The 25,723-nt window shown below is 46.1% G+C and overlaps 1 protein-coding gene across 1 annotated transcript in view; it reads left to right on the plus strand.

The window, feature by feature from the left end:
- CFAP61 (cilia and flagella associated protein 61) overlaps positions 1-19,157 on the plus strand; it is a 286,840-nt gene extending 267,683 nt beyond the window's left edge. The window contains exons 25-26 of the mRNA XM_058563317.1: positions 10,749-10,839; positions 18,928-19,157. Coding sequence (XP_058419300.1) covers positions 10,749-10,839; positions 18,928-19,128 — 292 coding nt within the window. The 3' untranslated portion in view covers positions 19,129-19,157. The remainder of the gene's footprint in view (positions 1-10,748; positions 10,840-18,927) is intronic.
- Positions 19,158-25,723: the final 6,566 nt, after the last annotated feature.

The following is a 25,723-nucleotide window of genomic DNA, read 5'->3' on the forward strand; positions in this document are numbered from 1 at the left end:
CTTTCCTCTTCAGAAAGAGAATCTTGATGTATATAATGTTACATTGTACCTAAAGTAAATGACAGTGAGTCCAAGCCTCCCCTATAGCAAAGGAAGCCATATGAGCAACCTTTGGCCAGTAAGATATAAATAGAAGTGCTGCGTGAAACTTCTAGGAATTGTCCCTAAAAAAAGGGGGGAGGGTCCTCTTTTTCTCTTTCTGTATCCAAGATCATGTATGTGATGACTGGAGCTCAGCAGCCTTTTTGCACCATGAGGCCAAGGGCCCTGTGGATAGTACTATGATGTCCATGAAACCACCATGCCAATCTTGGACACCCCACCTAGACTTTCTTTATATGAAAAAAAGTACACCTATGCCTTTTTTAAAGCCAAAGTTATTTTGAAATTTTTTGTAACTCCAATCAAACCCAATTTTAGCTAATGCAGGGGATATACCAAGGAAACTAGGTTGGTCCATAAAGTTGCTAGAACGGCTAAGGAATGAGCATAAGGAATGAGATTTGGTTGTACAGTTATTCATAGCATGAACTTTTGGGTCAAGTAGAATTATGATCTAGTTCAGCCACTCATAATTTGTGTGACCTTTGGCAAGTCATTTAACCTCTCTGAATCTATTTCCTCATCTGTAAAATGGGCCGGCAAGTCCCACTTTAGAGGACTGGAATTAGGATGAAGTGAGAAAATGCACACAAACTGTTTCGCACAGTGTCTGTGGGTTTGTGTCCCAGATGAGTACAGCAGTGCCTCCACCATTGAGCTGTTAAAGAAAATGACATGTCCCAGAGTGTAGTCAGCATCCACCAGGTGGGATGCAAGATACTTTAGGCAGGAGAGCCACGTGTCTTGCTATTTATGGAATAATTTCAGTAAGAATTAGAAAAAATGTACAAGCACATCAAATCTGCAATTTCACAGATATTACTGCTTAGGACAAGGCAGAAGTAGTTATTTCAGCTAAAAAAAAAAAAAGGCAAATCAATCTAAAGAAAAATTTTGAAGTAATAATGTCCATGCAAAAATTGATGAGTTCCCCTCATACACTGCTGGTAGACATGCAAACTAGTGCAGCCACTATGGAAAACAGTATGGAGAGTTATCAAAAAATTAAAAATAGAAATACCTGGGGCCGGCCTGGTGTTGTAGTGGTTAAGTTCACGCACTCTGCTGTGGCAGCCCGAGGTCCGCACGTTTGGATCCCAGGTGCGGACCTATGCACTGCTTATTAAGCCATGCTGTGGCAGGCGTCCCACATAAAATAGAGGAAGACGGGCACAGATGTTAGCTCAGGGCCAATCTTCGTCGGCAAAAAGAGGAGGATTGGCAACAGATGTTAGCTCAGGACTAATCTTCCTCACCAAAAAAAAAAAAAAGACAGAAAGAAATACCATACGACCCAGCTATTCTACTGCTGGGTATTTATCCAAAGAACTTAAAATCAGCAATTCTAAGAGATCTATGCACTCCTGTGTTCATTGCAGTATTATTCACTATATCTAAGACATGGAAGCAACCCAAGTGTCCATCAACTGATGAATGGATAAAGAAGAAGGGGTATATATATACAGTGGAATACTACTCAGCTTTAAAAAAAGACAAAATCGTCCCATTTGCAACAACATGGATGGACCTTGAGGGTGTGATGTTAAGAGAAATAAGCCAGACAGAGAAGGACAAACACCACATGATTTCACTCATATGTGGAAGATAAACAAACACGTGGATAATGAGAACAGAATAGTGGTTACCAGAGGGGAAGGGGGTAGGGGGGTGGACGAAAGGGGTAAAGGGCCACGTATATGTGGTGAAGGAAAAAATTAGACTATTGGCGGTGAGCACAATGCAGTCTATACAGAAACTGATAAACAATAATGTACACCTGAAATTACACAATGTTATAAACCGTTATGACCTGAATTAAAAAATTGAAAAAAATATTTTTTAAGTAAAAAAAAAAAAAAAATTGATGGGTTCCCAAGTGACTGAAACTTGGCAAACACTAGCCCAAGAGAGGCAGACCGAGCAATGCACGGACAGGAAGGACAAAGAGCTGAGGGCAAGTGGACCACAGTTTCACTCCGGGCCGAGCCACTGTCCAGCGCCCGCAGTGTCCCCCTCCGCCACCCCCGCTTGCGTGTGCATTGCTGGGGCGGGGACCGCACCTTCACTGTGGTACCTTCAGTACTGGCAAAGCGTCTGGCACATAATGGCCATAATTAATTAATGGTGAAGAGTGGCCCCCTAGGTCTTCCCCTTCCTTGTCACTTTAAAGCCATTGAGGTCAGAAGCCCTAGGACAGAGAAGAGAGGGGAGAGAAGAGTCTTCATGGGAACACAGTGGGGGAGGAACGACTATTTGTTGAGGGGTGGATTGAGCCAGCAGAGAACAGAGAACCAGAGGAAAGTGGGCGCTAGAAATAAAGAGACAGGGTTTTAAAAGGCCTTGTTGGACCTGTTAGGATGGATGGCTGGGTGGACAGACAGACGGACATATGGACAGATGGATGGAATGGAAAGGAAGATAGGAATAGCATGTGTGTTCTTTGCAGACATACCAGCATGGAGAACAGGATGTGGGGGCAAGTGGCTTCAGAAAACGTGTTTACAAACCTGCCTCCATCTCACCCAAGCCCCTCAACCAGGCTGGGCACACCCACGTGCCCACTGTGGTGAGCAATGCCAGCCAGGCTGGTAGATGACGATGGTGAACCACGGGGGGCATCAGTTGAGCTGATTGTTCCCACGTAACAATGAGGACCCAGCATTGCCAAATCTGATTTTTTAAAGAAAGGCCGAAAATCCAATTTCCAAATGTTGTTCAGGCCAAAGCAAACACATCTGCATCTGTAGTCATAGCGGGCCCCCGGGGTGTCTGTTTGCAACCTCGATTATACACCCTGACGTTTATCACTTCCTACCTTCTGTGTATGGAATGTAAACACAGGGCCCACCGGCCACGCTCCAGCCACGGGACCACAGGGGTGAGACTCACTGTTGAGCAGAACCTACCACCGGGCATTGTAGAAGGAGCGCTGTCTGTCCGCCGCCGCGGATCTCAGACGCCGTCAGTACAAGAAAGAAGATCTTCTCTCCAGAAGCCTGCGGGCCGCCCCACCACAGTTCCCAGCCAGGAGAAAAGGCAGCTCTTAGGCACGTTTTCAGCTAGAGCAAGCCTCTGTGCGGGTAGGAGTGGCAGCTGGGGATCCTCTTAATGGGTCTAAAAGCAAAACCTGACTATTATCACAGCAATATAAAATTCGACTGCTTTTCATTAAAAAAAAAAAAAAGATCTTGGAGAAAGGGTCGTGTTTCTTCTCTGCCCACCACCTCCTTTTTCCTAACTATCGCGTAGCTTAGCAATTTCCAGTTGAACCTTTGCATGCCGGGAGGGCAGCCTCGCCCTCCTGCAGTTCTCTTTTCCTGTCTGTCTGCCAGAAGGGCCTTGGTCTTGGAGTTGAGATCCTGGACTTGAAAGAACACCACCTTTACCCGCTTTTCTTTTCCCTTGGACATGTCGTACTTATTCCTACGGCAGTGGACACAACTCCTTCCAGCGTGTCTTGTCGATTTGCTTTTCTCAGCATTCAGCATGGTCAGTGGCTAAGCTAGTTACCAGATCCCCACCTGGGTTATATGATTTTGTCGATAAAATAGGCGGAATGACCACATGAGGATGAGCTCTGGAGAAGTCTGATCAATTGCTTAATGATTGGACCATATCGACCAGAAGTGGTTAATTCAGTTCCACCATTCGACATTTCCCAGAGCTTCTGAGAAAAGTGCATTATTCGCAAAAGTGATTGAGAATTTAAGTCCCCCCAGATAAACCAGGCCAGCCATTGGCAAAGTTAACAGAGAGAGTAATGTCTTCTGTTTGGGCCTGGAGAATTTGTGTAAACTTTTTCTTGTGGCTATGTAGAAATGATTTTTGGGATGTTAACGCCCAAATCCACACAGCCACTTCCAAATCTTGTTGTTGCTGCATTCTTACCTGACGTTCTCTCCTGAAGATTTCTAGGCAACCAGCTATGTAGGTTTCTTAGTGGCTCCTGTTAGTCTTCTCTTTTTTAATGTGAATTGGGAAAGAAGTTAATATTTTCTAGTTTTTAAAAAAATTCACAATATTCATGAAAATATAAATTTCCCAAAAGCCCATCACTAATGCTGATCATCCATGGCGCTCGGGGCCCGTTAATGCAGACCTGCCTCCCCAGCCTTGGCAAGGATTCCAGAAGCTCCTCTCCTTCCCCTGGAGAAGAGAAGAAACTAAAGCACAGAAGTCATTCAGTTTGTGGGGGAAAACTAGACCTAAAACTTTTCTTAAAGTAAAACTTCTTTCTAACATCCTTATATCAAAAGGAGATAATCTTCGTTTGACTCAGTGTTATCATCAGTGGCGACATTGAGTTTAGTTCAATTCAAAGCTTTCCTGACTTGAATAATGAAGGCTGCCATGTTTCTAGGATGACTTAGAGGAGGCCCACAGGGGTCCGTGCCACTCTAACCAGGCTTCCTGCACGGGTGCAAAAGCTCTCCATGGAGAGGAAGGGGGGCAGCCTGAGTCTGACTCCTGCCATCACCTGCAGATGTCTTCAGGAGCTTGACCCCACCTGCTCCTCAGTCTCTCGGGACCAGCCCTGTGCCAGGCACTGTGGGGACCCAGAGTGCACTGTGTGTAAGAGAACACGACGTGCACCGGGTTAGCTTTCCTGCAAGGGCAGAAGTGCCCCTTCCCATGCAAATGGTACAGAGGGAGTGAGTGGGAGCCCTCAGGCCAGGAGTCAGCTTCAAGGAGGATGTTTGGTTGGACTTGAGCGTTGGGTGGCACTGGGGAAGACAGACACGGAAAAGGGTCCTCTGGGCTGCAGAGACTGCACAGAGCCCGGCAGGCAGGAAGGCCTGGTGGAAGGTGTTTGGAGGAGGGAGCATCTGAGACCATCCACAGGGAGGAGGCAGCAAAGGGAGCAGCCGGCAGTTGGGGGCACATTTGGGGTGGGAAGAAGCCTGAGCTGGAAGGAGAGTCCAGGGGGTGCCCTGACGCTGCCTGAGTCAGCTCCCCCAGCCCGGAGCCGCCCAACCCCCACCCCAGTGCAGAGGAGGGACGCCCGAAGCTCCACACCCACAGCTGGTGTGGAGGAGGGGTTGACCACGGCTTTCTGGCATTCCAGTTCCCGTGGAGCAGAAATGGTCAGTGTAGGAAACACCCAGCTGAGTGCCCCTTGCCATTAAGGTTGGCGTTGTCCTTCCCGTGCAGGATCGAAAAAGAAATATAATGCAAGCCCTTTTCATGTTTTTCCATAATGGGATCAAATTTGCCTACTGTTGAATGAAATCCATTGGCACCTGCTGGAGGGAAGCGGGTCCCGACTGCCCTGCTGCTGGGGCACTTTCGCCACCCGAGAGGGTCTTGTCTGACTGGGGTGTGCGAACCAGGACGCTCAATGTGGAACTTCCTCCTTGTCTGCAGCAAGTCTGGTTCTGAAATTCTCAGTGAACAAACCTCATCTTAGCTTCACAAACATGTTTGGTTTGGTAACTAAAACACATGGACTTTTAGCAAGTAAATTATAATGCCTACATTTAAAAATTCCCCCTAAAAACCATAGCCCCCTGCACATTATAGAAAACAGGAATCCAAATGGCTTTCATCCTAAGCTGATCCCCAAATCCAGCACCTTAGGAAACCAAAACCTCAAGCCGCTGGTCTGAGGGGCTGCTGGCGAGTGTGAGAGGGATAGTGTTTGTGGTGGGAGAATTCTACTCTGTTTCTGAAAGAAATCCTGGAATATAGGCTTATTAAGATATTTTATGAAATTGTTACACTGCCCCATTTTCTCTAATAAAAGTCAATTGCCTAAAATGTTAATTTTCCAGGGGTTTGGAGGGAGTGGGGAGAAAGAGGTGGGGCACAGGGGAATTTTAGGGCAGTGAAACGATTCCGTGTGATCCTGCGGTGGTGGACACAGGACATGAGGCATTTGTCAGAACCCATAGAAGGTACAACACACAAACGCACCTATTGTAAACTGTGGGCTGTGGTTAAGAATAGTGTATCAATATTGGTTCCTCAGCGGCAACAACGTGCCTCAGTAATGCAAGATGTTACCAGGGGAGACTGAGAGGGAAGGTGGGAGGTTCTGTGCTTTCTGCCCCATCTTTTCTGTGTACCTAAATCTGCTCTAAAAGTAAATCTATTAATTAAAAAAAGGGTAATTTGCCAGAAGCAAACAAAGTCTGAGGGAGTGTGGAAGTGAATTATGGGCAGGCGCTGAGCGACGTGGGGGCCGTGAGTGGTAAAGGAAGTGGGCGTCCTCATCGTAGTGGCTGCTCCGAGGTCATCCCGTGACCCCTTTAAAAACCATCACCAAAAGAAGCAGTTTCTGTAAGAACTGAGGGAAGAAAGTTACAAGTAAGGTTCTTCACTGGATAGATTTTGGGGTATAATTTTTTTTCTTATCAGAGGAACCAATTCCTTTCACCACTATCCTAAAACACCTATATGCCCTACAGAATAGCAGCTACTTGATCTGACTACGGAGCTGTTGCTCATTATCCACCCCTCAAGAGCCTGACCTGAATCCTTTTAACACGGCAGACCAAGGGCATCTTGGAAACTGCGGATTATCTGCTCGTTCTTTTCTTCCTAAATTCCGTTCAGTTCTAAATGCCTTGTGATCAGAGTTGCAGTTGGAATGGGTGACCTTCCAGCAGGAATCCTGGGCTTCGGGGATTGACCAAGGCTGAAATCTTTGCTCTACCCCTGGCTAAGGGTGTCACTTTGTACGTGTTTAGCTTGATCCGTGTGGCAGACTGTCAGCAATCTGACGTTGCAGACAGATGTGCAGAAGCCACTCTCCAGACGGGTGGGACCCTGCACACTCCTCCTGGAGAGGCACCAGCTCTCCCCGGGTGCGAGCATGATCACTTCACGACCCCTATGGAAGTGGCCCCTAGGGACCAGCACTGAAGCTGGGATAAAATTGAGAAGGAGCCTTCAGAAGTCAACTTGTTGCTTTGGTTTTTAGGGTATCATTTTTATCATCACACTTTGCTTTAACAGAAGCCAAGAGTTCTTTCTGGAGAGAGAAAGAAAATCCAAATAGAGCTCTATACACCTTTCTCTTTTATAAATAAAAATGGTGGCCACGGAAGAATTCCGGGAATTATCAGTCACAAACAGTTTGCTACAGAGATTGTCAGTTTCTGGACAAGGGTCTCAAAATGTTTTACCACAGGAGGCAGTGGTAGGGAGCATAGAAGAAATAAAATTTCAGAGCCGGCCCCGTGGTGTAGCGGTTAAGTGCGCGCGCTCCACTGCGGCAGCCTGGAGTTCGCCGGTTTGGATCCCGGGCGCGCACCAATGCACCGCTTGTCAGGCCATGCTGTGGCGGCGTCCCATATAAAGTGGAGGAAGATGGGCATGGATGTTAGCCCAGGGCCAGTCTTCCTCAGCAAAAAGAGGAGGATTGGCAGATGTTAGCTCAGGGCTGATCTTCCTCACCAAAAAAAAAAAAAGAAAGAAAGAAAATTTCAGGTCTCCTAGGTCACTGGTCTGCAAACTGTTCAACATCCTGTGATGGATGAGAACAGGGGTCATCAAATGTCTGGGTGCCGTTTCTGCACACCTCTGGTGTGAGAGGCTATGGGGAGTTTCAGAGCCAGCAACAGAAAGCAATTGCACAAAATATCTGAGTTCCTCCCTCCCCGCCCCCGGCGCTGTGCAGACAGGCTTAGCAGCTGTATTTTCAGAGGATTAAGGGCCACTTGCTTCTCCAGCCATCTGTTCGGCTTCATGGACAGAGGCTATGGGAATGTGGGCGTTCGATGGTGGGCCAGAGCCCGGGTGGGCAGCAGTGTGACCCTAAGGGAAGTGGGGTCTCCCCAGAACTCCCTCCCCGAAGCAGACAATGAAGAGTCGCTGATGGGTGCGCAGTGGGCGGAGCTGTGCAGGCGCTGGGCTGGAAGACCACCTGGCTAGCACCTGGGCTCTGGGAACAGGGCGGTGCTGAGGTAAGGACAGCAGAGACAGAGCTTATGCCACCTAGAAGGACGTGGCTATAGACTCCTGAAATTAAGAGTGGGAGCTCCTGGTTGTGCCATGGAAGCACACACAGGGGATCTCAGCAGCAGAGGGAAGAGAGTGACAAATTTAAAAGGGCCCACTGGCTTCTAACTTAGGGACTATGAAAGTTTCAAGATTCGCACGTCCACAATCCCCTGAAGCTTTTCTAGAAGCTGTTCAGAGCTAAGAGGCAGGGCCATCCTGGCAAAGCTGTGCTCGAGTGTCTGGACTTAGGCTATTCTTGATGCTCCGGTCCAGGAACTACCTTCTGAGGAGATGCGTCAAGACATCATGTGGCTAAACTGCTCCCTCCCGAGGCAGCAAGCCCAGCCCCAATGCCTTTGCTCCAGGAATTAGATGGACGTTGGATGTTGGCCAGGGTTGTAGCGCCCAGAACCCCAGCTAGAACTCCCATCGACTTGACTCCATTCATTCAGTGCTCAGTGGCCTTGAGTAACTTCAGAGGCGAGCAGTCCTCTGATAGATTTCCACAAAGTGCCCTCTGACACCCTCGGCCTTCCGCACTGCAGTGCTCAGCAAGACCATCTTTTATTTTATTTTATTTTTTTGTGAGTAAGATCAGCCCTGAGCTAACATCCATGCTAATCCTCCTCTTTTTGCTGAGGAAGACCAGCTCTGAGCTAACATCTATTGCCAATCCACCTCCTTTTTTTCCCCTTTTTCTCCCCAAAGCCCCAGTAGATAGTTGTATGTCATAGTTGCACATCCTTCTAGTTGCTGTATGTGGGACGCGGCCTCAGCATGGCCGGAGAAGCGGTGCGTCAGTGCGGGCCCGGGATCCGAACCCCTGGCCGTCAGTAGCGGAGCGCGCGCACTTAACCGCTAAGCCACAGGGCCAGCCCTCAGCGAGACCATCCTTAAACCCTGCTTTCATGCATGGCTTTCCCGCTGTTCCTAATGAGGCTCTCTCTTTTATAATACTGCCCATCTTCGGGTGTTTTGTGGAGTTTTGTCACCTATTTATTGAGCAGAACTTTATTCTATATTAATGAAAGACCAATCAGGGCCAGGCAGTATAGAATGTATGCAGTGCAATGTGCATTCATTCATCTATTCATTCATTCATTATTCCTTCATTCATTCAGGGAACATCTATAGGACACCTGTTGTGTGCAAGTGCGGAGCTAGATGGTCATGGAGTGATTACACGACAGATCTGCCTCGACTTCTGCCTCTAGGAGCATCCTTCCCTCCCATCACCTTCCTGAGCTCACCTCCTGCCACTCCCCGCTTCGTTTACCTCCACTCCACCTCCCCGAGTGGTCTGGGCACACTCCTGCCTCTGAGTGTTTGCATCTGCTGTTCCCTGTCTCCAAGTGCCTTTCCCCAGATCTCCACATGGCTTGCTCTCTCCCTTCCCTTGGGTCTTTACTCACTAAGTCGCTGTCTTAGGTGTGAGCCTTTCTTTGGCCTCCCCTGTCCTTGCTTGATTTATGTTTTCTCCTAAGCAGTTCTCACTATCTAACATGCTGTCTATTTACCTATTTATCTCTTGAATATAAGCCCCATGGTGGCAGAGCTGTTTGTCTGTTTTGGTCCCAGTACCCAGAACAGTGCTGGGCCCATGAGAGGTATGGAGTAAATGTTAGTGGAATTAACAGTTGGATGAATATATGACCTGAACGACATAGTAGGGAATTAAGCATGAAATTAGGTCATGTTCTGGTCTACGATTGGGCAATAGGTACTAACTGGTATTGCTGAGTGCTGTGCTGATGGTAGCGTAGACCCTTGTTATTAGACTTGTCTTTTAATGCCTCAGTTGTCCCTGGGACTCATTACTTCCTTCCCTAAGAATTAACTTTAAGTCTCGGAAAACAAAATCTGCATGTGGGCACCTGTTTTTTCTTCCTCTGCGCACACACATAACATCCACTAACAATAACGGGAACAAAAAACTCACGTCCAAAGGAAGTGAAGCCCATACAATCGATGTATCTCTAACCCTGAAGAAGTCAAGTTTCCTGTTCCAAGACACTTAACATTAAAATAAAGTAAGAGTTAAAATAGCAATAAATGTTCTTGATTCTTCCAAGAATGCATCAAATTTTCAGTCATCGCCTGTGAATAAAGGATGGCTATGTTGTTCTCCAAGTAAGAAAGCTTTTATGCAAACAGTTTTCAGTGAAAAGTTAGTAAATAAAAACACCAAAAAAGCTGCTCTCCTAAAAGAGACTCAATTAAGCATCAATGCAATTGTATGAAGACCATGTTGCAACACCAAGGTGGCCTGTTTTTCTGGTCATTATTAATCCAGAAACCTTAATGATGAACAACATTTGTGTTATTGTCTACCCAAATTTAATTTGTTTATGCAGCAGTTCAGTTAATCCTGCAATCTGTTTTTCTCAAACGAGGGCAGATAATGGAGACACCGTTCTTTACAAGTCTTCAGGCTTTTAAATTCTGATAAAATCAGGATTCTTCACTGGGTCTTGCCCCAGCTCTGAATTAAACCACTTTAAATGTAATTATGGAACCTGGCCTTACATCAGGAACATCCATTTAAAAAATTGATTGGCCAGGCTGTTCCATGAGGCATTTTATGAGCAAATGATTGCAATGGGGCCAGAACTGTAATTTATAAAGGCAAAAAAGCAGGTAAATACTTTATTAGTGCTAATGAGAGGGTTTCCAGCTAACTGAATCTTTTCTCTCCTCACTAGCTACTTCACGGAGCCATGGTGCATGGCCCTCTTTCACGATCGTTTTATTGATCTCAGGAAAGAGTTACGCCAAATCTTAACCTCCAAGGAGGTAAGAGTGATTAATGGATATGTCGGTTATTCCTTGCAAATTATAAGCAGTTTATAGTTGTTGGTCATTTAGACTTTTCCCTACATTCCCGCTTTATGGTTTTACTTTTAAACCCAACTTACTTCATATAAACAATCTATAGAGGATGTAAACATAGACGATGATATTTCAGGGAAAGAGGATTATTTAAATCATTTTATGAGGGGCAGATTTCTTTTTCCTTTTTACAAGTTACTGCATTTTCATTATCAGCTAACAGTGTGGGCTGAGACTGGAAGTGAGTTGTATCTACTCGCCCTCAGGAATGAAGATTGCATTCCTTTAGTTTCTGTCCGTATTTGCTGACCATTCGTAAACCTTTGTGTGCGTATGTTGTGGCCAAGATGTAAAGGGAAGTCATCAGATGTTCAAACACACTGCTTTTATAACCGAAACTTCTTTCTCAAAGCGATACAGAATTAACTGGAAGTTAGGCTTCACATCCCAAAGGCTCCATGTTCAGCAAGAAATTTGACTCTGCAATGTAAATAGTAAAATATTTGTGAAACTTGAAATTAAATTTTGTTTTTCAACAATAGAGTCCTTACCAGAGTTGTGGAAAGTTAACATCTGTGCTCAAAAAGTGATCAAACCTCCATTCTAGACTCTCCTTTGCTTTGCTCAGACAAGGGCTAGGGCACCACTTAGCTTCCACCTCGTTTTACTGTCTACGTGGGCAAGTCGTACATCTCTGTTGTCACTTCCACCTGAGAGCACCCACGCCCTTGAAGGTTCCCGTGGTGTGGGCTGCCACACTGGACAGCACAGATGCAGATCATATACCGAGTCCCTACCATTCTAGCCACAGCACGCACCACCACCCTTAATCGTGTGTGGAGGAACTGTTGGTATCATCTCCTTTACCAGTGAGGAAGGCGAAGCTGAGAGATCCTAAAGGACTTGCCGTGGGTCACACAGCTAGTCAGTGGCCAGCAAGCTTCCGACTCAAGGATCCCTCACTCCAAAGCCAGGAACGTAGGCCCTGGGCCCAACTGCGTGCTTGGTACCTTCTCCTCATTGCCCCTGCCCCTTTTCAGTTTTATCCCTGGAGTCCAAGCTGGGAAATTTAAGTAATTTTACTAATCTGAAGTAGATTCAGATTGGGAAAAATAGGTTTAAAATTTAAAACAAACTCAATTGTCTTTAGGAATCACATCGGTAGGAACCAGGCAGGTAGGTGTACATGAGGGAAGTAGAGGGGACTATGGCTAAATGCAAAGGTCAGCCACTGCCAAAGTCATTCACATTTGAAAAAAAAAATAATAATTAGATAGATACAGATAAAAGATGTTTCAGGTCAAACAGGTCCCTGCACTTCATCCCAGGCCTGCGAGGAAGTCAGCTCAGGTTGAAATATGAACCCGAGCTGTCAGCCTAGTGCTTGCTGAACTTTGCTCAACTCCTCAGATACCTCCCTCCCTCTCACAGTGTAATCTGCAGCTCACTACTGCCCCACAGTAAAGATTCATTAGTTTTCTAGTTATCCCACCAAAACTCTGTGCCTCAGTCCTTCTAAACTTCAGATCTGAGCTCCTCAGTTAACATTTTGCACAGAGCCAAGGGGTTTTAGGTGTCAAGCTTAAAAGGGAAGCTTTCCCTTCCCCTTTCCAAGTAAACTGTCAAACCCAGTGACGGCTGCTTTTCATGGCACTCACTCAGACACTCTCAACCTTTTATCTGGGAAAAGACATGTACTGTGGGGCAGTTTGCTCTGCACAAACTCAGCATGGATAGCAGGCCCTGTCAGTATGCCAAAAGTGGCCAGGGACATTTGCAGAAGACACACTAAGGGTTCCCCAACCATTCTCGTGGGTTTTCTAGATTTCCAGAAAGCAAAACCCCTGAAGGAAAAGCCTGCACTGGGGGACTGTTCTGGTTTCTGCATTTACATTTGTCAAATGGGAAGGCCACAGGAAGAGGTAGTGCATGCAGTGGTGTCTGCCTCTAGCTCAGACTCCCGTGGAACACAGACTAGCTGTTCCCACCTCAGAGAGCTGTGGGAGGAGTAATGGAGTGCAAGTAATGGCTCCCAGTATGTGCCAGCCACCACAGGTAACATTAGTGATGACAGTTACTGTGGGGACAGCCAGCAGTGGAAGTGGTAGTCATATAAACAGACAGGCAGAAATTTCATTTGAATCTGGTAATAGGAAAATAAAGAGATAGACCACTAAAGAATAACAATAATTCCTTTTCTCAAATATTCAGATGATATAACCCATTTCATTTCACTTTCTACCTTGTCTTTGGGGAAGTAAAGAAGTTCAGTCCCATTAACCATGCTATCCTAGAGCTCAGTTATCAATTTTCTCTCCCTCCACATGTGGAGAAAGAAATAAGACTATTTCCTATGACAGTTATTATAAATAATTTCAAATCTATATATGATTTATTAAAAAAAAGATCATTATAAGATATCTCAAATCCTTTTATGGAAGTAAAGAGAGGAACAGATCCTCTGTGTGCCTCTGGCACTGCATTTAGCTGTGACTGAAGTCACTGAACAAGGTGAAATTTTGTGTAATCAAAATTATCCTTCAAAATCCTCTAAGAAAGATATGACAATTATAAACATATATGTATCTAACAACAGAACCCCAAGATATATGAAACAATTGTTGATAGAACTGAAGGAAGAAATAATTCTAAAATAATAGTTGGAGACTTCAATATCTCACTTTCAATAACAGATAGAACAACCAAATAGAAGATAATAGGGAAATAGAAGACTTGAAAAGCACTATAAACCAGCTAGACCTAACATATATAGAGCACACCATCCAAAAACAACAAGGATTCACATTCTACTCAAGTACACATGGAATGTTCTCCAGGATAGGCCATACGTTAGGCCACAAAACAAGTGTCAATAAATTTTAAAAGATTTAAATCATACAAAGTATATTTCCCAACCATGAGGAAATGAAACTAGAAATCAAAAACAGAAAGAAAACTAAAAATTCACAAATATGTGGAAATTGAATGACAGACTCTTAAGCAATGTCTTTGATTTTAAAGAAGAAATAAAATGGGACATTAGAAGCACTTAGAACATATGAAACAGAAAACACAGCATACAAAAACTAATGGGATGCAGTGAAAACAGTTTTCAAAGGGAAATTTATAGCTGTCAATGCCTACATTAAAAAAAAAAAATCTCAAATCAATAACTTAATTGTGTTCCTTAAGGAACTAGAAAAAGAAAACCAAACTAAACCCAATGCTAGCAGAAGGAAGGAAATACTAAAAATTACAGTGGAGATAAATGAAATAGAGAATAGAAAAACAACAAAGAAAATTAATGAAAACAAAAGTTGGTTCTTTGAAAATATCAACGAAATTAACAAACCTTTAGCTAGATTGACTAAGAAAAAAAGACTCAAATTACTAAAATCAGAAATGAAAGTGGGGACATTTCTACCGACCTTACAGAAATAATAAAGGATTATAAGAGAATACTATAAACAATTGTACGCAAACCAATTAGATAATCTAGATGAAGTAGACAAATTCCTAGAAACACACAACCTACAAAAACTAACGCAAGAAGAAACAGAAAATCTCAACAGATCTATAACAAGTAAAGGTATTGAATCAGTAATCAAAAACCTGCCAACAAAGAAAAGCCCAAGACAAGATGGCTTCACTGGTGAATTCTACCAAATATTTAAAGAATTAACACCAATCCTTCTTAAACTCCTCCAAAAAAATAAAAGAGGAAGGAACACTTCCTCTTCTATGAGGTCAAGATTACCCTGATACCAAAGCTAGACAAAGACACCAAAAGAAAACTACAGAACAATATCCGTTATGAATTTAGATGCAAAAATTTTTAACAGAATACTGGCAAACTAAATCCAGCAGCATATTAAAAGGATTATACACTATGACCAAGTGAGATTTACCCCAGGAATGTAAGAGTGACTCACCATATAAAAATGAATCAATGTAATACATCACATTAATCAAATGAAGGGGGAAAAATGCTATCATCTCAATTGATGCAGAAAAAGCATTTAACTTATTCAAACATGCTTTCATGGTAAAAACACTAAAAAACCTAGGAATAGAAGGGAACTGCCCCAATCTGATAAGGGGTAGTTATGAAAAACCCACAGCTAACACCACACTCAACAGTGAAAGACTGAAAGCTTCACCTCTGAGATTTGGAACAAGACAAGGATGCCTGCTTTCACGGCTTACATTCAACATGGTACTGGAAGTTCCAGCCAGAGCAATTAGGCAGGAAAAAGAAATAAAAAGCATCCAAATTGGAAAAGAAACCTATCTCTGTTCTCAGATGACATGATCTTATATATAGAAAATCCTAAAGAACCACAAAGTAATATTAGAGCTAATAAATGAATTGAGCAAAGTTACAGAATACAAGATCAATATACAATAATCAGTTGTCTACATTTGCAATGAATAATCCAAAAATGAAATTAAGAAAATAATTCCATTTATAGTAGCATCAAAAAGAATAAAATACTTGGGAATAAATTTAACCAAGGAGGTGCAAGACTTGTACAGTGAAAACCACAAAACATTTCTGAAAGAAATTAAAGAAGATCTAAATAAATGGAAAGACATCTGTGTTCATGGATTTGAAGACAATATTGTTAAGATGGCAATACTATCCAAGGCGATCTACAGATTCAATGTAATCCTATCAAAATCCCGATGGTATTTTTTGTAGAAATGGAAAAGCCAATCCTAAAGTTCATATGGAAATGCAAGGGACTCCAAAACGCCAAAACAATTTTGAGAATGAAAAAGAAAGTTGAAGGACACAACTTTCCAATTTCAAAATTTACTACAAATCAACAGTGACCAAGACAGTATGGTACTTGCATAAGGATAGATGTATAGATGAATGGAATAAAATTGAGAGTCCAGATGTAGACCCATTTACATAAAAAGATGTTGACATCATTAATCATTAGGGACATGCAAAGCAGAAACACAATGAGATACCACTTCACACCCAGTAGGATGGCTATAGTAAAAAAAGAAAGTGAAATAAGTGTTGGCAAGGATATGGAAAAATTGGAACCATTACACATTGCTGGTGGGAATGTAAAATTGTGCAGCTGCTGTGGAAAAACAGTTGGATGGTTCCTCAAAACTTACACACAGAATTACTATATGACCTAGCCCGAATTCCTAATTATATACCCAAAAGAATTGAAAATAGGTATCCAAATGAATACTTGTACAAGAAGGTTCATAGCAGCACTATTGAGAATAGCCAGAAGGAAGAAACAACCCAAATGTCCATCAACAGATCAATGGATAAACAAATGTGGTATATCCACACAATGGAAAATTATTCTGCCATAAAAAGAAATGAAGTACTGGGCCAGCCCAGTGGGGTAGTGGTTAAGTTTGCGCGCTCTGCTTCGGTGGCCCAGGGTTCGTAGGTTCGGATCCCAGGCGCAGACTGACGCATGGCTTGTCAAGCCATGCTGTGGCAGCGTCCTGTATAAAGCAGAGGAAGATGGGCACAGATATTAGCCCAGGGCCAATCTTCGTCAGCAAAAAGAGGAGGATTGGGGGGCTGGCCCCGTGGCTTAGCGGTTAAGTGTGCATGCTCCACTACTGGTGGCCCAGGTTCGGATCCCGGGTGTGCACGGATGCACTGCTTCTCTGGCCACGCTGAGGCCGCATCCCACATACAGCAACTAGAAGGATGTGCAACTATGACATACAACTATCTACTGGGGCTTTGGGGGAAAAAAGGAGGAAGATTGGCAATAGATGTGAGCTCAGAGCCGGTCTTCCTCAGCAAAAGAGAGGAGGATTAGCATGGATGTTAGCTCAGGGCTGATCATCCTCAAAAAAAAAAAGAAAAAAAAAGAGGAAGATTGGCAATGGATGTTAGCTCAGGGCTAATCTTCCTCATAAAAAATAAAAGAAAAAGAAATGAAGTACTGATGCGTTCTACAAAGTGGATGAACCTCAAAACATTATGTTAAATAAAAGAAGCCAGACACAAAAGATCATGCATTGTATGTGGCATTGTGAGGGGAGCTGGTACAGAGAGCACTGTGAGAGGGGAAATGGTCACCCTGAGAGAGGAGATGGTCACCCTGAGAGGAGATGGTCACCCTGAGAGGAGATGGTCACACTCAGAGAGGAGAGGGTCACCCTGAGGAGATGGTCACACTGAGAGGGGGATGGTCACATTGAGAGGGGAGATGGTCACCCTGAGAGAGGAGAGGGTCACCCTGAGAGGAGATGGTCACCCTGAGAGAGGAGAGGGTCACCCTGAGAGGAGAGGGTCATCCTGAGAGAGGAGAGGGTCACCCTGAGAGAGGAGAGGGTCACCCTGAGAGGAGATGGTCACACTGAGAGGGGGATGGTCACATTGAGACAGGAGATGGTCACCCTGAGAGAGGAGAGGGTCACCCTGAAAGGAGATGGTCACACTGAGAGAGGAGACGGTCACTCTGAGAGGACCCTGAGAAGGTCATTGAGAGGGGGGATGGTCACACTGAAGTGGGGATGCATGATCACACTGAGCGAGGTCACACTCTGAGAAGCAAATGCACAAAAATATGTTTACAATCTAGATCAGTATTTGTCTTAGGTAAACTTAAAAGTTCCATTTTGTGACTTTACACTCTTTACCCCAATGTTAGAACAGCATCATACAATATGAGCGCAAATCTTCTACAAATTTTGTAACTTCATTGTTTTTGTTTGATACAAGTCTCTTGAAAAATTAAGCGAGAAAGAACCAACCTCATATGTACTGCAAAACATGTGCCTGGGGATGTACTGGTGGCACTCAGGTGTTTCGGCTCCTCTAATAGTTCTCGTCCTCAGTTGCCTCTTTCTGTCTCACAATCTTTGTTGAAGTCCTGTGACCCCCCGACTGACTCTTCTTCCAAGTGTATCATCTCCAACACCTGGCAGTGTCTCGCTTAAGTAACCAGGTGATAATTACCTTATGCCTCTGTATAGTTTGAATCCATTTTTCTAAGTTCTTACTATTAATAAATTAATGACCCAGTAGAACTCTGCAGGTTATCCACTTTTTTCTGTCCAAAATTAAGAGAATTATTGGAAGTTCAAATAAATATACCGTTGAAGTCCACGTGACTCTTGCTCTGGGGTAATTGTCAGTTACTGCAGTGTTCAGAGAGCACCCAGCTCAAACCTTGGTGAAGTGCTCTTTATAACAACCCCCTAGAGACAGGCGGATTTGTGATGAAGCAAATGTGGTACAACATTAGCTGTCGAGTCCAGGTGGTTTGTGCGCAGGTGCTAACTGTACAAGTCTGTCAACTTGCCTCAATGTTGGAAAAAGTCCTTACTGTATTATAGATATTAACAGCATACAATTCTCAATTTCAAATAACTTTATTCTCTCTGAGCCCTATCTTTAAAGATATCAATGAAATTTGACTTTACTAAGAATGTATTCTAAGGCTTTTTTAAGTCCTATTTTTGGGGACAGTAACCAAGTAAAGTAAACCATCTAGGCGTTTTCATGTAAAAATGTTTAATCACCTCCTTTCTTATTTCTAAAACAAGCATGATCTACAGATAATTTTTATCTGAAAATTAAGAGCTTAAAATTATTGTCCTTGCTGAACCTTGAAGACATAATGCTAAGTGAAGTAAGCCAGTCACAAAAAGACAACTACTGTCTGAGTCCATGTCTGTAAGGTACCTAGTGTAGTCAAATTCAGAGCGAGAGTGGTGGCTGCGGTCAGGAGCGGGCGCGGGTAGTGAGTGTTTTATGGGGGCAGAGTTTCGGTCTGGGAGGATAAAAACTTCTGGAGATGGATGGGGGTGGTTGCACGACACCACGAATGTCCTTATTGCCACTGAACTGTACACTTAAGAATGGATAAAGTGGCAAATTTTATGTTATGTATTATTTGGCCACAATTAAAAATAATTGTTTAAAAGATAAGAAAAAAATGACCATCCTTGGGGAGCTGAGTGCTACCTTTTTCATTTTAGTGAAACTGCCCTCTTAACTGTGGGGCTAAGTGCAGTTAGTGTCTGTATCTGGCCTCTTACTGTATTTTCCAGGAGGAAGCCCTTCCTTCCATGGAACAGTTAGCCCGTCAGATAGAAGATGAGGAAATTAACCTGAAGGAGAAGCCCAGGCAATACCTGAAAAGAGTTTTCCAGGAAACCATCTACAAGCCGCTGGTGGAGAAGAGCATCCTTGACTACCTGCACTACAATCACTACCACCTGCCCATGTACGCGTGGCCAGGCATCATTTAGTTGTGGCCACGGCCTCCACTTTATTGGATTCCCACGTGTGCTTCCTGGAAGTGCTCTGTATAAAAAGGAAACCTCTCTGTAGCCTGGCTTGACGGCCAAGCACCATCGTGTCGTGGTTTTGTCGTTTCTTTCCCGCGTCCACTTATGCCCGTAGTTTTCTATCGTCCCAGTAGGTGGCGCATGGCGGTGCGTCTCTATTCTGGGGCAGGGAGACGCTTTACCAACACCAGGCATGTTCCTCGGCAGAATGAGCCATTTTAGCAATAAAATGAGATCGTACTGTGTAAAACTCGTTTTTACCTTGGGTGTGATTCTGTTTGATTTCCTGAAATGTCCTGCCGCCAGTTTTGTTAGTTCTTCACATGTTTACCCAGTAATACTCCTGGGCGATAAAAAAGAAAATCCTGTGCCTAGAATGGAAAATTGGTAAAACACATGATGAGAAATGAACTCTGTAATCTAACATCAGAAGGACTGATTGCGTCGGAAAGTTTACGTGAACTTTGGGAACGGGGAGGCTGCTGTCACAGTCCCTGTATCTTAACGTAGCAGGTCATGAGCATAAACGCCGGAAAAACGGGAAGATCAACACAGGCGCTCAGCACAGGTTTTAGATCAGAAAACTAGTGGGAAATTAACCTGGTTCATTTCTTTTGACCTTTAGCTCTGCAGCGGGGGGCCTCTGGTACACATCACCTGTAATGAGGGTTAGAAACCCTCTTTCTTATAAATAAAGCAAATTAAGTGCCTACTAGAAAACATGTGAATTCAGGAACAACACATAAGATTGTTTTCACTTATTTGGAGCTCTCCTAGTAGACAGTGTAACACAACTTGTGAGTGAGTTTTTGACCAGCAGGGCTTAAAATTGGCTTTCATGGACACAATTCCAGTTTGGGTTCATTTTTTTGTATATATGTTAACATTTAGCAAAAGGCACAATTACAAGGATTACGCAGCTATTAGGAGGAAAAGTCATAGTTGGCATTACAGAATTATACACCCATTATCAAGCTGATACTTCTCAAAAATACAATTGTTCCAGTACACTAGACTCTGATTTTTCTAAGGCAGGCAAAAGCAGGCAATAAACTCCACTGATTCTTTCACATATATGTTTCACACAAATGCAGGGTCATTTAAGGGAAGGCCCAACTTCAGCCATATGGTACAAACTGTTAACTTGAATGGAGAACAGTCCCTACTGGTTCACTCTTCCAACTGCAAACCCAACACATGAGGAACCATATTTCAGAGGCCCTCAAGTGAATCAGTTCAGGAAACCGTTCTCTCCTCCGCCCTTGCCCCCGAGAGGCCCCTGGGTCACATTCATCAGCAAATGGAGCCAGTTTCTGTGACAGGCCCGGGACCCTTGGGTGGCGGGGAACAGAATAACCTCGGTTAGAGGATCAACAGGATTTTTGTGACCAAGTATTACAATTAAAAAGCTTCTAGTCACATAAAAATCGATCCAAATGACAATGCCAACCTTAATATTGAATCATGCATAAATTTGACAATAAGTTTTCCTCTACTGCTTTTAAAAAAATAGTCTTGGACCTCCATAAGTATCATGGCAGATTTGAAAATGTCTAGAATATATTTTAGTCTACAAAGTGTATTGGATAAGGTTATTGTACTCATCGTCCCATATTCAGGTGAGTATTTTCCTGGATCCAGGCGGGAATTTTAGCAAATAAGTGCAGACTTGAGCATTTTATCACTGAGGAACAACTTTTCTAAGAATAAGAGAAGAATCCAAGAGTTGTTGATAGTAGCTTGAAATGGGCTGTTTTAAGGGCTTCAGGAGAATAAAGATATTTACGCCTTGCTGATGATAAAGCCTGGCAAAAGAAAGGGCTTCAAAGAGACCAATATTTGGACTTCTCCCGCGTGCATAGGCATAGATTCTGTAGAGACAGATGAATGTGTGGAGTCCCTACGTGTTTCAGCATTTGCTGTCGAGCTGGGGACATCTTGGGCTCTAAGCCTGATCTTGGACTTCTATGGTTTTGAACAAAGAACATGGACAAGAAAATACCCAAGTTGATTTTCCCAAGTTTTATTCCCCCAAACCTCATGCAACGACCACACCTCACAGATGCCTCTAAGGATCTCTGACAGATGCTGGTTTGTGTTAGAGCCCAGCCCCCTCCTTTCCAAAAATGACTCCTTATATTACACTCAGATATCATGGAAGGCAAAAGAAAAATAAAAGATCAGGTGAGAGAGGATAAAATGTAAAGCCAGCCAATCAATATTTACTCTTAGAAGAGGGTGTTTTTGTGCGTGTGTTGGGGGGAGAGAGAGAGAGAGGGCAGGAGTGCACCTGGGTGAGGAGTGTTAGCCAAGAAGCAGGAAGAGGAGCTCGAAAGTCGCCGTGTGAGAGGAGCTGTTGATTGTTTTCTGGTTGAGAGAAGAGGTGATGATCAGGCTGGGATAAAGTGAGAGCGGGACGGGGCAGGAGCCGGCAGCTGTATGCTAATGCTCACAGAAACCAAGCCTCCGCGTCCCCCATTAAAGCAGGCGGCCAGGAGGCCACACATCACTGAACAAATAGGCTCTCTCTAGACAAATAAAATAACACACGTTGGCCTGCAGGGAGGGGGGAGAGCCAGAGTGGGTGAGAAGTGGAGGGAGAGGGAGGGAGGGGGGAAAGAGAAGGGAAGAGAGTGGGAGAGACTGAGGGAGAGAGGATGGACGGGGAGAGGAGAGAGGGGAGAGGGGAGAGGAGGAGAGGAGAGAGAGAAGGGTGGGGGGAAAAACACGGGAGAGAGAGGGGAGAAAGCAGGAGAGGGACTGCTGAGGGAGAGAGAGGCGGAGGGTGGGCGAGACTGAGAGGGAGGAGGAGAGAGACCGGGAGAGCAAAGACTGGAAGAGAGAGAAGGAAGGAGGCAGGTGGGATGGGGTAGGGAGGGAGAGAAGAAGGGGAGAGACGGGGAAAGAGGAAAGGAGAGACCAGGAGAGACTGAGGGGTGGCAAAGAGGAGGGAGGGGCGGGGGGAGGGAGGAGGCCAGAGATGGGAGTAAGACTGGAGGAGAAGGATGGCGTGAGGAGATGGTGGGGGCGGGGAAGAACACACCCCCCTCAACCCAAGAGCAGCAACAAGAAAGGGGGGACCGAGGCCAAGGCGAAAAGGGCGCCCCTTCTGGTCCCCAGGAGCCTGGCTACCTCTTCGTCCACCCGGGGGCCGGCGAGGAGGGGAAGGAGCGGAGTCGCCGAGGCCCTTCTGGCCAGTTTTTGTCGGTGCCTTTCCCGAGACAGAGGCGCGCGGGGAGCGGGACCACCTCACAGGTGGAAGTAGGCCCCGTGGGCGCCCCACGTTCAGTGTCATCCCGGTCCGTTCAGCGCCATCCTAGTTCTTCCGGGCCTAATTCTCTGGTCAAGACTTTCCCACATTTTCTGGCTTCGCCTTTGCCAGCTTTTGCCAACACCACCCTCGCGTCTCGGGGCCCGGGACCTTCCTGCCCTCTCCCCCTCCCCGGCCCGACGGTCCCACCCGAGGCAAAAACAAACAGCCCTGAGGGCACTTCAAGGAGCGTGCAGTGGCCCCGACGGCACGCTCGGCAGGCTAAAAGAGGCGGCCAGCCACCCCGCCGGCCCCCGGCCGAATAATGGGCGCCGAGCAGATTGCCGGGGGCACTTGAAACTCGAGGGGAGGGAAATACTTGAGCGCGGCCCCTCCCTGCGCCCGGCGGACGGCGCGGCCTCGCGGACCCTCCCTTGTTCGCTCTCTTTCATGCACTCTCCTTTTGTGTGGAATTATTTAAACGGGAGATCCATGGCAGCTTTATGCTAATGTGCCGAACAAAGGCAACGGCCCGCGGGCGGGGGGCCCGGAAGGTGCCCGGAGGCCGGGCCGGGCGGAGCGGCGGGCGGGCGGGCCGCGCGTGTCTCTCGCGTGCCCCGGGGACCGCACAGCCACCCCTCATTCCTGCAAACACAAAGCCTCTCCGGGCTGGGCCCGGCCGCACAGCGCACGGGGGCGCGGGCCCCTCCGGGACCTGGCGGCGGGCTCTGCGGCGGTGACGCGCGGTTCAGCCAGGCCGTGGCTCGTGGGCGGGGTGGGGCTTCCGTGAATTCAGGGAGGGGTCCGCAGCAGAGTGGGGATGCGGGGGACGCTGACAACTCCCTCTCTGCCTCCCGGGCGTCTCTAAACGCGCTGCGATTGCAGACCCTTGGGTCTTCGCCTCCCAGGGACTGCCTGGACTCGTCGACACCCCACCGGGAGATTCCTAGGCCGAAATTCCCCGCTGTAGCGCTTTTTTCCAAGGTTCGCGCTTTCTAGAAACTCCCTGGAGCTAGACTCTCGAACCAGGGATCCCAGTGAACCCCGACGCGCTCCCCGACAGCAGCCTGGGACGCCAGGACGGGAGAACTTAGCGCCTGCGGCCTCCAGCTCGGCAGCCGTCAAAGGAAGAACCCACAGCCGGCTCTGCAAGGACCCGAAGCGAAGAGGCCGCCGTATTTTTCCAAAGCGCCGGCCAGGACCCCACAGGAAGAGGAGGAGTCACCTGGGGGCTGGGAAGGACACTTCGGGACCCAGCCGTGGATCCCTCTGCTAGCCGACTCCGGTGAAGCTCCCCTGGAGGGAGGCAAATAGGCGCTCTGCGTTCCCCGAGCCCAACTCCACGCCGCCCCTACTCGGGACCGCAATGCGCAGAGGCCCGCCGCCGGGGCGCGGCGTGGTGGCGCTTTGCTTTTCCTAGAGGAAGACAGACATCTCGATTCAATTCCCCCATCCCCGCGGGCGTGTAGATTCTGAGGAATAAAATCCCTCAGAAGACGACGGAAACTCACGACTGGGTGCAAGGGTGCACGTACTTGGAGGTTGCTGGTGTGTGCGTGCGCGCGCGCAACCCAATTCTTCCCCAGCCCTAGGTTATGAAATTAGTTTCCAGTACTTGTACCTTTCAAGTTTCCGTTCATTTTGACCCTACCCGTCTGAAAGCAGATTTCCTTTTCGCTGGCAAGACTAGAAACCACAAAGAAAAAGAAACAGATCCATTGAAAATCTGTCTCAATAGTGTTCAATAGATTCTCTTGGCTTAATTCAGAGCCCTGTTTGAATTCGCTGCTTTCAAGAAGGGGTTTTGCTTTTTTGCCCCCCCCCCATCCCCCGGCACTCTTTACAATTATGGGTGTTGTTATTTTTAAAGGATTTACAAGGTGACTACCTCTCCCTGTTATCTGTTGAATGAAAAGAGTGTTACACATGCAGGACCAAATACTCCGCAGTCAGTTGGGGATGGCGGACCGAGCCCCCGCCCTATTATTCCACAATCCAGATGGGATTCGTGATTAGAAAACAAAATTGGCCGAAGCTGTCCCGGAATCTCTTTCCCACTTCTAATTTCATCAGCAGTATTAATCAGCGCTCAAAGGAGCAAGGAAATAACATCGGTTACTTTTAAATGGAAATATATTTATAAATTTTAGATAAACTCATTTTAGGATTTCTAACTTTTTTCAGGACTAGCATTCATCCCAGTTAGCATTTTCAAAATGAGGGTGAAAGCTTTCAAAATATATTTCATTCTATGTATTCTTCTCTTTTCAGTGTGAGTTAAAAAAAAATCACAAACATAAAATCACCAAATATTTTCCCCCTTGATTGCCGACTCGATTAACCCCTTGACTAACTAACCCTAACAACCGTGCCCATTACCACTTATTACTCGTGTGAACTCTATTTTTAAAATCTGTTTAATTTCCACGCCAGGGTATTTTCAGAGGGAAAATCCAAAACATTTAAATACTTGCAGTGGAATTGAGCGTAAGCAAAACGTATCTGGGTGCACAAAGCTTTGCAGAAATATGTCCGTTTCCTTGTCTTGCAATAAAGTGACATTTTCCTCACAACATATCACATTTTATGCGGCTTTGCTGTTCGTTCCCCAGTGATGGGCGATCAGGGCCACGACGCAGTCTTGGGGTCTGTCCCCATCCCCCAAAGATTCTGCCTTTGTGTTTCCCCCGAGGCTGGGCTGAGAAGGGGATGGAGGCAGAGGGCCGGGTCTGGGTCCAAACCGGGCGGCGGGGGTGAGGGAGGGGGGACGGTGGAGTGTGGATCTTCGCTGTTGTCTTTTTCTGGTGGCACCGGGGGAGGCAGCTCGTCCTCTCCGAGGCCGCAGCCTGCCTCAGAGGACAGATTGCTCCCCCCCGCCCCGGCCGGCAGCACGCGTCTCTTTTGCGTCCAGATTGGCCGCGACCGGCGCTCAATAGCGGGAGGTTAATTTCCTTCACAAAGGTGAAGGGGGCACGGCTCCGGGGGGGCCCGCGCCCAGACAGGCGGCCCCTTTATTCCGTAGCGCCTTGATTGGAGCCCTTGATTTAGCATCTGATGTCAACCGGCAGACAAAATGCCCGCTCGGAATGAAAATGCATGAGGCCGCACGGGGAGAGCGGAAACCAACTTCACTGGGGAGCACCGGCTTTGGCCCCGCGCGTTTCGTGCTTTGGCCAGCTCCAACCGAATCAACCCAGCCCTGGGCGATGCGGAGGCTCGGAGCGGCCTGGACCGGGAGCCTCCAAGGATGCCAATCCCTGAGCCACGGGGAACTTGAAAAAAAAGTTCAGAAATTCAAGTTCCTTT

Source organism: Diceros bicornis, chromosome 19 (genome assembly GCF_020826845.1).
Source record: "Diceros bicornis minor isolate mBicDic1 chromosome 19, mDicBic1.mat.cur, whole genome shotgun sequence".
In the NCBI taxonomy this organism is placed as follows: domain Eukaryota; kingdom Metazoa; phylum Chordata; class Mammalia; order Perissodactyla; family Rhinocerotidae; genus Diceros; species Diceros bicornis.